The sequence below is a fragment of the Paramormyrops kingsleyae genome, chromosome 7, assembly GCF_048594095.1.
Source record: "Paramormyrops kingsleyae isolate MSU_618 chromosome 7, PKINGS_0.4, whole genome shotgun sequence".
NCBI lineage: Eukaryota > Metazoa > Chordata > Actinopteri > Osteoglossiformes > Mormyridae > Paramormyrops > Paramormyrops kingsleyae.
Window position 1 is genome coordinate 13608206 of NC_132803.1, and position 12556 is coordinate 13620761.

The 12556-nt window shown below is 40.3% G+C and overlaps 1 protein-coding gene and 2 long non-coding RNA genes across 3 annotated transcripts; all 3 read right to left on the reverse strand.

The window, feature by feature from the left end:
- Positions 1-3048: 3048 nt before the first annotated feature.
- Positions 3049-4938, reverse strand: LOC140592014 (uncharacterized). Its single transcript, XR_011992234.1, has 5 exons — positions 4851-4938; positions 4603-4708; positions 4420-4525; positions 4249-4304; positions 3049-3655 (listed from the first exon to the last, which is right to left on the reverse strand). It is a non-coding gene; the product is annotated as an uncharacterized lncRNA (long non-coding RNA).
- A 190-nt stretch (positions 4939-5128) lies between these two features.
- On the reverse strand, positions 5129-6147 carry LOC140592015 (uncharacterized). The gene is made up of 4 exons (XR_011992235.1): positions 5942-6147; positions 5699-5826; positions 5487-5612; positions 5129-5367 (listed from the first exon to the last, which is right to left on the reverse strand). It is a non-coding gene; the product is annotated as an uncharacterized lncRNA (long non-coding RNA).
- A 2169-nt stretch (positions 6148-8316) lies between these two features.
- LOC140592016 (uncharacterized) lies at positions 8317-11753 on the reverse strand. Its single transcript, XM_072713843.1, has 9 exons — positions 11525-11753; positions 10827-10945; positions 10464-10586; positions 10313-10378; positions 9703-9791; positions 9493-9598; positions 9241-9346; positions 8993-9048; positions 8317-8653 (listed from the first exon to the last, which is right to left on the reverse strand). Exons 2-9 carry the CDS (start codon positions 10842-10844, stop codon positions 8561-8563), a joined length of 657 nt encoding a protein of 218 aa, XP_072569944.1. The 5' UTR covers positions 10845-10945; positions 11525-11753; the 3' UTR covers positions 8317-8560.
- Between the last annotated feature and the right edge of the window lie 803 nt (positions 11754-12556).

Sequence of the window (12556 nt, forward strand, 5' to 3'; positions counted from 1 at the left end):
AATGAGTGCATATTCTGCAACTACCTGACATGCACAGGACACAGTGAACTTTACTCGTTTTTAACACTTTATTGCATTTTGAAGTATCATTCTAAAAGGGAAAAGTGGGTAAGTAGATTTCTTTCAATAGCTTCTAGGCAATGGGAGCTTATGACAACCAAATGGGTGCAAATTATGCTACTACCTCAAGCCTATAGGTCACAGCAACTTTCATTCGATTTTAACCCTTTGTTTACTTGATATGATTTCTTTTTTATACAATTAGTCCTTTTTTTTCCAATAGCTCCTAGGCCATAGGAGCCTGTGACCCAAAACCTAGTACCAATTGTAGTACTACCTTTGGCCTATAGGACACAGCAACTTTTGAAAGAAATCTATTTACCCACTTTTCCCTTTTAGAATGATACTTCAAAATGCAATAAAGTGTTAAAAACGAGTAAAGTTCACTGTGTCCTGTGCATGTCGGGTAGTTGCAGAATATGCACTCATTTTGGAGTTACTGGGTCCCATTGCATTGAAGTTATTGCAAGCAATCAGTATTTTATTATTCTGACAGTAATTCGTTGACGGTCCCTAAGTCAGCGTTGCGCGAGCGCCTCCGAGGCTGTGGAATTGATCTGGCCGCCTTTCGACCGCCTTATGCCGGCTAGCGTGAGTGATGCCCCGCCGCTATGTCTGGAGAGTGTGGATCTGAATATCCGTCGAATATCCAACCTAAAATTGATTTCACCTCGGTACGTTACCGTGTTGCAACAGTTTACTACATTTTGAAAGATCCGACCACAGCAAAACAAAAACTCACACATTCATGAATGTATTAAATAAGTAAAGTAACAATTAAACAACGTACTCAATTCAAATCAAAACAAAAAGCACAGGGCACCAAAAGATAGACTGAATTTTAATGTAAAGGTAGAATGAGCAGGATACCACTGTAGTAGAAAAATTATAAATCAACCTCTCTGATAACACAGAGAGTCACTTAGAATTAAAGTCTGGACCTCTCAGTTTGGTGAGTAAAGAAAATCTCTTTTATTTCAGCAAAGCGCTCCCGTCACACTCTGGCACTCGGTACCAAGTATCCCGAGCACACAGAGCAACCAGGTGATAAACCATAACTCCCAATTCCCAATAAGGACTTCTAAGTCCTGATTGGTCACAAAACAACAACAAACCAAGGTCAAACGTATAATAAACACAATTTTCCTGCTCTATTTGTTCACCTTGGTAGCAAGGTAAAATCCACCCATTTTGCCCATTTTACCGGAATCTGTCTCAGCTTCTAGACTCTACTTGAGATATGTATATAGATATTGATTATATGACATTGAATCACTGTTAATGTTTGGGTGTTCCATTGATTAATAATTACTACATTGACTTATTGTCATTGAATCACCGCAAATACATGGTTAACATCCCACTAAACATTGGACGTCGGATAGGCGTGCAGATCATGTCTATATTAGGTCCGTCAGTCCATGACCAATTCTGGACATCTATACAACGTCCAAACTAGGTCCACAATTTGAACGTCCATCCATGACCCAACTTGCACGTCAATATGACATTCAACATTTGAACGTAATTTTTTTGACGTTATTTGGACGACTATGACAGGTGCAGGAAATATAGTTTTATTTACAAATATCAACATTGTTGTTATCAACATAATAAATGTGAATACAGATGATTATTTCGAAACAAACATGATTTATTATGCCCCCTATCGCGCGCTGATCTGAAATCACGACGTCACCCGCTGCTTCGTAGTTATACGGTTTCGCTGTCGTCTTAATGTCTTACTTTATTTCTTACATATCTTTCTTAATGTCTTTAGTGTGCTGCGGGAAACAAACTATTTATGCAAAAACATCGACTGTCTTTTCGATATTTGTGTATTTAAAGAACTGAAACTATTTCAATCGCTGGTAATACTTCTTTGCGTAATACTGTTTATTCTAATTATGGCGTAATTGTACGCAACTTACGCGTTACATTTAACTACTGCTGACAGCGCTGTACATGGAAATGCATGGCTGAATCACTTTTCATGAAACCATCAATACGTTTGCGTATAGATACGAAAGGGGAACACTATTAGCGTAAGGCTGGAATATATGGTTCCCCTCGATTAAGCAGACACACAGCAAGTCTGGACCTCGATACTGATAATACAACTTCATTATTACATTATGCAGTTATGTGCCTGAATGACTTTCAGCCATCTCACGTGGTTCTTCGCACAAATATGAAAGGGAAACACTATTTCCAAAAATCCAGGATATTCAGTTCCCCCTGCTAAAACAGGCATGCAGCAACTCTGGGCCTCAGTACTGATAGCAATAGTTTATAAGTATTTAATCATATCTAAATGACTTCTAGCCACCCCTCATACTTCCACAGACAGTAAGATGGGGGGAACGGATTTTCCCAGTGCCCGGGAAAATCTGTTCCCCCTACTTAAATCACAAAGACAGTGTTTCTAAAACATGCTGCTCTTTGTGTTAACTCTGCTATAGGTACACATGTCATTGAATAACTTTCAGCCACCCCTCATACTCCCACAGCCAGTAAGGCAGGGGGAACGGATTTTCCCAGTGCACGGGAAAAACTGTTCCCCCTACTTAAATCACAAAGACAGTGTTTCTAAAACATGCTGCTCTTTGTGTTAACTCTGCTATAGGTACACATGTCTTTGAATAACTTTCAGCCACCCCTCATACTCCCACAGCCAGTAAGGCAGGGGGAACTGATTTTCCCAGTGCCCGGGAAAAACTGTTCCCCCTACTTAAATCACAAAGACAGTGTTTCTAAAACATGCTGCTCTTTATGTTAACTCTGCTATAGGTACACATGTCTTTGAATAACTTTCAGCCACCCCTCATACTCCCACAGCCAGTAAGGCAGGGGGAACGGATTTTCCCAGTGCCCGGGAAAATCTGTTCCCCCTACTTAAATCACAAAGACAGTGTTTCTAAAACATGCTGCTCTTTATGTTAACTCTGCTATAGGTACACATGTCATTGAATAACTTTCAGCCACCCCTCATACTCCCACAGCCAGTAAGGCGGGGGGAACGGATTTTCCCAGTGCCCGGGGAAAATGTAAACATATGAATTTAGTTGTTTGTTTTTTTTTTTTTAAGAAGAATAAGCTTAGGTATTTTATACATTATTTTAATAAATCTTTTGAAGTTAACAACATCAAATAAATTAAATAGCTGTTTAACAGATATAACCAGTTAAATAATTGCAAACTTCAGTTAAAAGTGCAAAAGAACCATTCAGAAAATGCTAACATGCATAAGTTGAAAACTCGCTTAACGAGTTTTTGGTATCTTTCCGAAAACTTAACAATAAAAAATGTTAAAATATAATTACAAAATAATTAACATAAATACAGAAAAACAACCAAACTTAACAACAAAAAAACAAAACGTCACATGTAAATAAATAAATAAATAAGGCAGAAGTTTCAAAGATTCCAAACTACTTCTTATTAAAAGTGCAAATGCCAAAATAATTCACTATTCATTAAAAAATTAAGCAGTCTTATGTGTAATTAGACATTCTGCACAAAATAAGTCCACATCTGTGGCTGGGTTTCCACTGCAAGACAAATGGAACCACCTGTCACATCCATTGCAGGCAATCTGAAAAAATAACAAAAATAACCACAACATTATTTCTAATAAATATCAAATCTCAATAAAAATATGACATGTAGTTTTATAGTAACTGCAAGTGTTTATTAGTGTAGCATTGAGACTGCCGACTAATTTTGATTATTTAAAAAATATAACGATAAACAAGTCTCCTATAGGAAATCAGCACTATGTGAAATTTCTCATTAAGCAAATGTTATATGGAGTACAATACTAAACCAAATGAAGCAGATTAAAATAGAAGATTCCAATCATTTTGTTAAGCGCAGTGGCTGTGAAGGCAGTATGCTTGTCTCTTAGCACTAGGTTTGCAACTTTCTATACAGTCATTTCAGTGGGGGTTTCTTCGGGGTACTCTGGTTTTATCTCAAAAACATAGACAGTAGCTGAGCTGAGTGTTAAAGTATCCAAGTGGAGAGTGAATGTGATTGTGTGTTTTGTGTATGTGTCCTATAGTGAACTCTCACTTTATCCAGGCAGTACTCATGCAATACAGCGGGTCACCACATTTTTAGATAAAATAAGTTTTAAAAAGTCAGTGTGCATATGTGACTGCCTGCATTTATTGATTGCTCCTTTACCCATGAGTTGTCCGTTTCAACTTCTCCACAGATTGAACAGACGTCAGTGATGTCATCTGTTAAACATAAAATGTATGCAGAAGAAAACCCTTTATTAAGGAAGATATGACAAAGTGCATATTTGCTGATACAACAAAACAAACAGAGTTGTAGATCCTTTATGTTACTTACCTGACTCCTGGAGAAGTCTTATGGCCATTTCCTTTCTGAACTGGTCAATCGTCTGTGGATTATTAGAGAACCACACAGGCTGGTCTTCCAGTATTTTCTCTGCAAACTACAAATATTTAAAATGTCAGAAAGAAATGCAAAACCTCAAATAGAATACAAAAAAACTTTGTATTTATTGCATACCTTGCACACGAATACCCCACATGATACCACATCTCTCTGCCGTGTATGTGGGAGAGTCTCACATCTCCATCTGGATACATTGCATCCTTTACTCCTCATAAATGCTCTGTAATTTAATTGAATATTTATTTTGTCATATATATTATTTTGTTATACAGTTCATACGTGTGTGTGTATGTGTGTGCGTGCATGCATGCGTGTGTGTCTTTCATTTGTCAAATGGGACAGACAATATCTGTAATTGGTACCTTGTGCTGCCAAGGCATTTGTGGATCTTCTCTTTTGATTCCCCCAGTGGATCCAAAAAAACAGTTTTCTTTATAGATGGGTATATAACAAATACCACGGTGCAAAAAAATTATAGTCAGAAATAAACACTAAATGACATGTACTTGCAACATAAAAATACATTTATGCAAATAAAGCTACAGAATGACTGCAGCCAAAAAAGTCAAAAGCCAAAAACTGAAACAAATGAGGTAGATAATTTGACAGGAAATCTATGTAAAAAAAAACAGCAGATAAATTAATGATTACAAATTGGTTGTGTGTGGAGAAGTGAAGAAGAGACAGAAATGATCTCTCAACTAGAGCAGGTACTTACATTATCCCAGCACTACATAACATAATAAGTGCAAGGGTATGGAAATGTTGTATTATATATTATTTAATGTGTCATAATTGTGTATATCTACTTACAGCAAGAGTCCAGTGTCCATGCTCCCCAATAACACCAAGAAACAACTTGAACTCATTTGGGTCCACCTAAATTATGCAGACCATAACAGCACTGTCTCAACTGAAAATTTCATACAATACAATACAATACAATACTCATTCACAGCTTTCATTATGAAAGACTGTCAGTTACTTTGATACTGCACCTTTCTAAGGATTCTGTAGGATCCCCGCCACACCTTAGTCATGGCATATGAATCAATAAGAAATGCCTTTTCAGCTCTCTCCTGGTTATGCTGCCTTATCAGTGCAAATAAGTATCCATTTATAACCTTTGGAAAGACAGACAACATTTTTAATGACACTGATATATTTTCATGTAGAGTCATATTGTCTGAATCATGTGTGACTGGCCTACCTCACTCTCAAGTTCTCTCCCAGGTGCAATCCGTACTATATCCCAGTTAAATATTTTATAGGAACCAATCTTAGAGAGCAGTAACGTTTTCTTTTCCTCAGCTTTGCCTGACCAAGCTGCATTGACACCTGCCAAAGTTTTGACACACAATGTTAAGAGCCACTTAAAAACCTTTAAACCTTTTACAATTAAATAACTTAAAATGAAAATAATACAGCATTATACAATAAATGTATCACCTACTTTTCTCAACTTTGGAAAACGTGGTCGGTGCAGGGGACTGTGGGTCCTTAGGGGTCAGTGCAGGAGAATGTGGGTCCCGAGGGGTCAGTGCAGGGGACTGTGGGTCCCGAGGGGTCAGTGCAGGAGACTGTGGGTCCTTAGGGGTCAGTGCAGGAGACTGTGGGTCCTTAGGGGTCAGTGCAGGAGACTGTGGGTCCTGAGGGGTCAGTGCAGGAGACTGTGGGTCCTTAGGGGTCAGTGCAGGAGACTGTGGGTCCTTAGGGGTCAGTGCAGGAGACTGTGGGTCCTTAGGGGTCAGTGCAGGAGACTGTGGGTCCTGAGGGGTCAGTGCAGGAGACTGTGGGTCCTTAGGGGTCAGTGCAGGAGACTGTGGGTCCTGAGGGGTCAGTGCAGGGGACTGTGGGTCCTGAAGGGTCGGTGCAGGAGACTGTGGGTCCTGAGGGGTCAGTGCAGGGGACTGTGGGTCCTGAAGGGTCGGTGCAGGAGACTGTGGGTCCTTAGGGGTCAGTGCAGGAGACTGTGGGTCCTGAGGGGTCAGTGCAGGAGACTGTGGGTCCTTAGGGGTCAGTGCAGGAGACTGTGGGTCCTTAGGGGTCAGTGCAGGAGACTGTGGGTCCTTAGGGGTCAGTGCAGGAGACTGTGGGTCCTGAGGGGTCAGTGCAGGAGACTGTGGGTCCTTAGGGGTCAGTGCAGGAGACTGTGGGTCCTGAGGGGTCAGTGCAGGGGACTGTGGGTCCTGAAGGGTCGGTGCAGGAGACTGTGGGTCCTGAGGGGTCAGTGCAGGGGACTGTGGGTCCTGAAGGGTCGGTGCAGGAGACTGTGGGTCCTGAGGGGTCAGTGCAGGGGACTGTGGGTCCTGAAGGGTCGGTGCAGGAGACTGTGGGTCCTTAGGGGTCAGTGCAGGAGACTGTGGGTCCTGAGGGGTCAGTGCAGGGGACTGTGGGTCCTGAAGGGTCGGTGCAGGAGACTGTGGGTCCTTAGGGGTCAGTGCAGGAGACTGTGGGTCCTGAGGGGTCAGTGCAGGAGACTGTGGGTCCTTAGGGGTGGGTGCTGGAGGTTGTGAGAAACTTTTTTGAAGTCTGTGAGTGTTACGTGCTGCTGTTTTTACCCCGCCTCCACGTTCGAACTCCGCCCACGACCATGCCCGCTCGACCTGTCCTGGCTCCGCCTCCACCTCCGGACCCCGCCTTCGTTTCCTGTTTGGCCTCCGTCATATCCGTCCGGAGAAGGATAAGAGCCTGTTGTGCCCTAATTTGCCCCCCTGCCACGGATTGCCTCCCCTGACGTCATCGCTCCATTTAAAGGCAAAGTCGCTTCTCCAGTGCAGCAGAAGCGAACGCTCGCTGTAAATTCATTTTCTTGCCTTAAACCGACTGAAAAAACTCAAATTAGTTGTTTATTATGCCTTTTTACATTAGAACCTTAAGTTATCATTCACAACCTCCTGTAATTTGTCACAAATGTGACGGTAACTTTTTCATTAAAACGCTACAGTAATGCTTTTCCTCTCGACAATGCTCGTCTGTGCAAATACAGTCGCTTTCAGTCGCAAAAAGGGACTGATTTAGTTGAAAGGTATTTTTGACACGTTGTTGAATCCATTCGGCTGAAAATGTTCTTCTATTCTGTCGTCGTATAATATAATACGGCGTTTAGCTTAATACTCAGCACCGTCACGCCTGGAAATGATGTAACATCGATCCACAGAACAAAAGTAATCAAAAGTCACCAAAATTTCACCACTCATTCTAAACCCCGTGTGTACATTACAGCTAACAAGTCGTATTGCAAATCGTCCATCCATAAGGAAAGGACTCGGGGGGGGGGGGCATTTTATAGCAGGCCACCTCGCCACAGAATGCCCCCCCGTCTAACTCTGGCTGGGAAACTGCTACATGCACCAAACTTGCACCAGTCACTCATATTTACCCCTTATTTATGCTGTATGAATTGCTTTGGGCTGGGCCATAAGGAAAAAATTCTAGCTGGGGGGGCATTTTATAGCAGGCCACCTTGCCACAGAATGCCCCCCCCGTCTAACTCTGGCTGGGACACTGCTACATGCACCAAACTTGCAACAGTTACTCATATATATCCCTTATATATGCTGTATGAATTACTTTGGGCTGAGCCATAAGGAAAAGATTCTAGCTGGGGGGGCATTTTATAGCAGGCCACCCTGCCACAGAATGCCCCCCCGTCTAACTCTGGCTGGGAAACTGCTACATGCACCAAACTTGCACCAGTCACTCATATGTATCCCTTATTTATGCTGTATGAATTACTTTGGGCTGGGCCATAAGGATGCCCCCCCTATCTAACTCTGGCTGGGAATATAAGGTGTAAAAAACAAAAAAAAACAGAATTTCATAAACTTTCTCAATAACTCTGTTTTTAATCAATAATAATAAAATTAACAGTAACGACAAATAAATAAATATGACATTCGTGATAAATAAAATTCTGTGGAGCAATTATTAAATTAACGCAAATTAACAGAAAATATAATTAAATTAAATCAAATCAAATTAAATTAACAAAACATTATGTGCAATAATTATTAAAGTATGCATGGGGGATGCATGCATTGCACCCTACTGGCTAGTGGCTGCCTAATATTTATGTGCATGCTGGGCACAAGTAGTCCTTGTCCACCGAAGGATGCTGGACACAGTTTATGTGGAACCATCGTTCACAAATGTCACAGCAAATCTGCAAAATAACCAGACAAACAAATGAATAAATTCTTTAAGTGTTTTTCTGACAAGTTTTAAAATCTGTGCCTACTTATACTAGAGCATTGATGTTTACACCTAGACTAATGTTAACACCAAGACTGCATTGCAGAGTGTAATCTGATTTATCAAAACAGTTTTTATATTCATTCACTCTCTCTCTCTCACACACACACACACACAAACATACATATTTATGTGTGTTTTAATTGCATTATTACACAAAGAAAAGTGGAGAGTGACAGGAAATTGTAGGAAGAGAGGGGGGTGAGATGACATGCAACAAGCACCCCTCGAGTTTATAATTTAAAGTTACCCATAGTGTGTCTCCTTCCTCACTACCACAATAATAACAGACACCACTGAGATCATCTGCAAAAACAAAAAGAGGTTAAATATTAACCTAGAAGTCTTTTATAAACATTGTATACTAACAAATGTTTCTTAAATATTATTTCTACATATGATCTGAAAATGCTGTATTTTATTACGTTAGTTCTTTTTAATTCATGTCTAATTTAAACAGAAAGGGATTATTTATGGCCTTCAAAAAAGAATACACACCAGATTCCTGGAGAAGGGTTGTGGCTATATCCAGCCTCATTTTATTAATTTGTTTCTCTGAGGTGTCAAAAGTTAAATTATCCCCACTGAGAATTTTTTCTGCAAACTGAAAAAAAGTTGGATCGGTATAATTTAGAAGCACAGAATAACTAACAGATTAAAATTAAAAGATTTATGTTTACAACTGAGTTGTCATTCAACATTCTTAAAATGAATTTGCAGTTTAAAACATAGCTTAAAAACAATACGAACCTTTAACGCCAGGACACCACAGGAAACTGCATCTCTCTGGAGAGAATGAGGAAGGGTGCCGCATGACCACCTTGAACTCATGTAGCCCTTCTGCCTCATGAAGGCCCTGACATACAGAAAGAAATGCTTGTGAAAATGCTGCCATATGATTTAAAAGCACACTAATTAGCTTTTGCTTTTCAGTAAGGCACCAGAGAGAGCTGAATTTACCTTGTGGTCTCCTGGCACCTTCTCAGATCAGCTGCTTTTTCTCCCAAAGGATCCAAAAACAGGCACCTCTTTTCATGTGGATATAGAACCTATGTGTTTGTAAAGTGTGAATATTACAATATTTCAAACATTAATAAACATTATACATGTGTTACAGAAAGAGCTACTAAACAGTTCCTTTTGGAAATTTTGTATCTTAGGTTACTAAAGATTACTAAAGAATGCTGATATGGTGTTTTTCCAAGCTCAGAAATATAGAAAGACTTAGCCAAATCACTGACTCCCTGTGGAGGCTAACAAAGATATTGTAACTATTTTATTGCAGTACTCACTGCCAAAAAGTCTAAGAAATCAAGATTGTATATTTTCAGCTGATCAGATATTATTTTTTCATGTTCTTGATTTGCTAGTTCTGTATAAAGATGGATTAAATACCCTTCCATAAATCTAAATGCCATGTTCATTGTAATCTGTTGCACACGTCATAAAGCATTCAAAAGGTGAAAAAACATATTAAATATTATTATCAATACAGTTATCTAATAATGAGATAATATGATTGATGCAAAATACTGTTTGAGAGAGTGTAATTCACAAATGATAATCTTACTGTGAGAATCCAGTGATGACTCTTGTTAAAAATCCCCACAATGACATCACTTGACATTGGATCCATCTAAGATTTCATAAAAAAAAACATCATTATTTTTGCCCTCATTGAAGACATAATTACAATTGTTCAATCATGTTCCACTAAGTACCCGCAGTCTGGAGAGTTTGCGATCCCACATTGCTGTCATGGCGTAGGAATCAATGAGAGCTGCTTTGTGCCCTTTTTCTTTGTTGTATCTCTGCACCAGCAGTCTTAAATATGCATTGATGACCTGTGAATGAAGATGACATGATTAAGAATCCATGTGAGAAAAACAGTGATATTTGGTCTAATACATTGTATTTACGTTGTAAAATTGAAGATGAGTCTTCTCATGGTTTTGATACTCCTGAATGGTTATTGATATTTATAAATATCAAATATCAAATATTTACAAATAACTGTTTACATGTAAACAGTTCATAATTGATCATTGATGATATAAATGCATATTATAATAATGGGAAAATACCTCACTCTCCAGTTCCATCTTAGGACCAATTTTAGCAATGTCCCAGGAAAACAATTTATAGGGTCCCACTTTAGAAAATAGAATATGGACATTCTTTCCTGCCCAAGCATCCTGCAGATCTGTGAACAGTATTAGACAATGTTGATGTTACAATTTACTGTGTAAGTTTAAAATTGATCTATGTCAACACATTTTTATTTTATAATCCTTTTACTTTCTATCTTTGTGACAGTTGGCATTTTTTGGTTTGATTTATTTGAACAAACATTGCCTGGAACCGTAGGCAACCTCAGATCCTTACTAACTAGAAATAATATAAAATAGTCATCAATACTAAATATCCATCCATCAAAGTCACCGCTTAATGCGAACTGGGGTTGTGGGGGGGACCGGAGCCAAAGAACAAGGGGCACAGGTGGGAACCAACCCTGGGCAGCAACCCACCACAAGGCACACACACTCAAACAATTAGGGGACTAATGTAGAGTTGGCAATTAACCTATCGTGCACACCTTTGGACTGTGGGAAGAAACCAGAGCCCCTGGCAGAAACCCACGCAAACAGCATGCAAATTCAACACAGAAAGGACCTACACCCAAACAGGGGATCAAACCCAGGACCTACTTGCTGTGAGGCAGCAGCGCTAACCACTGCACCACTGTGCCGCCCAATATTACGGATCAGTATTAAATAATCACCTTTTTCTGAGGTTGCATTATATGCGTTATACTTTGCTGGTGATGGTGAGGCATGTGGTGCCTGGCAGGTCTCTGATGATGGTGGTGCCTGGGCGGTTTGAGGTAATGGCAAGACTGCTGTTGGTGCTCCCTGGGGTGGCGGTGGAGCTTCATCAGCTGATTGTACCTGGCAGGTCTCTGATGATGGTGCCAGGGGGGGGGTGATGCTGCTTTGGCAGCAGGTGCAAAGCATATAACAGTGGTTGATGTGGACATAGATGTCGATGCTGGGACTGCTGGCGTTTGGGCTGAAATGTCCTTCTTTATGATCTGAGATGGAATGTGACGATCGCCTTTAATCATTAATTTTAAATGGTCAATGTTTACTTTTTTGTGAACAGTTCCATTTTCTCCTTGTATGTCTGCACTTTTCCCCTCCAGTGCCAAAATCATATAAGGGCCCAGAAAATTTGGCTCCAGTTTGCCCCCCTTCCTTTGTTCACTTCTCTTGTTCTGCCTCCACACCTGGTCCCCAACTTTTAAGTCTGCTTTGGGAGCACCCAATTTGAGTCTCCGCTGGGTGCGCTCCTGCTGTTTCCTCACATTTTCCTGCATGATATCTCTGATAGAATCAAGTTTCTTAATGTCCTCACAGACCGCTTCCTCAGCCATGATGGCCTCCACACTACTGTGAACCTGTGAACAGAAAAGTGATTGTCCTAAAGGTGTAAGATATATACAAATTTGAAAACACACTCATACACACACAAAAACAAACACACAGACATAGACAGACAGACGGATGGACAGACACACTTTACTGACCAAGTAATCCTGTGGCACTTCTGAGGGATACCGAGCTTCTCTCCCAAACATTAAAAAATGAGGGGAGTACTTGGTGGTAACCTGGGTTTTGGTTCGAAGCCCAAACATCACTGCATCCAAGTACTCATCCCAGGTTTCCAGTCTTTCCCCAACAAGCTTTCCAAGTGCTCTAAAAACATATAATCGGCATCACTATGGCAAAATAATATACATTTTACATTTATATTA

What these genes read in the sequence shown, in the direction of transcription:
- LOC140592016 (XM_072713843.1), bottom strand. An exon ending in GCAAACTCTCCAGACTGCGG is followed by an intron (nt 10,379 to 10,463) that starts GTACTTAGTGGA and finishes ATGAAATCTTAG; the next exon opens with ATGGATCCAATGTCAAGTGA. An exon ending in GTCATCACTGGATTCTCACA is followed by an intron (nt 9,792 to 10,312) that starts GTAAGATTATCA and finishes ACAAACACATAG; the next exon opens with GTTCTATATCCACATGAAAA.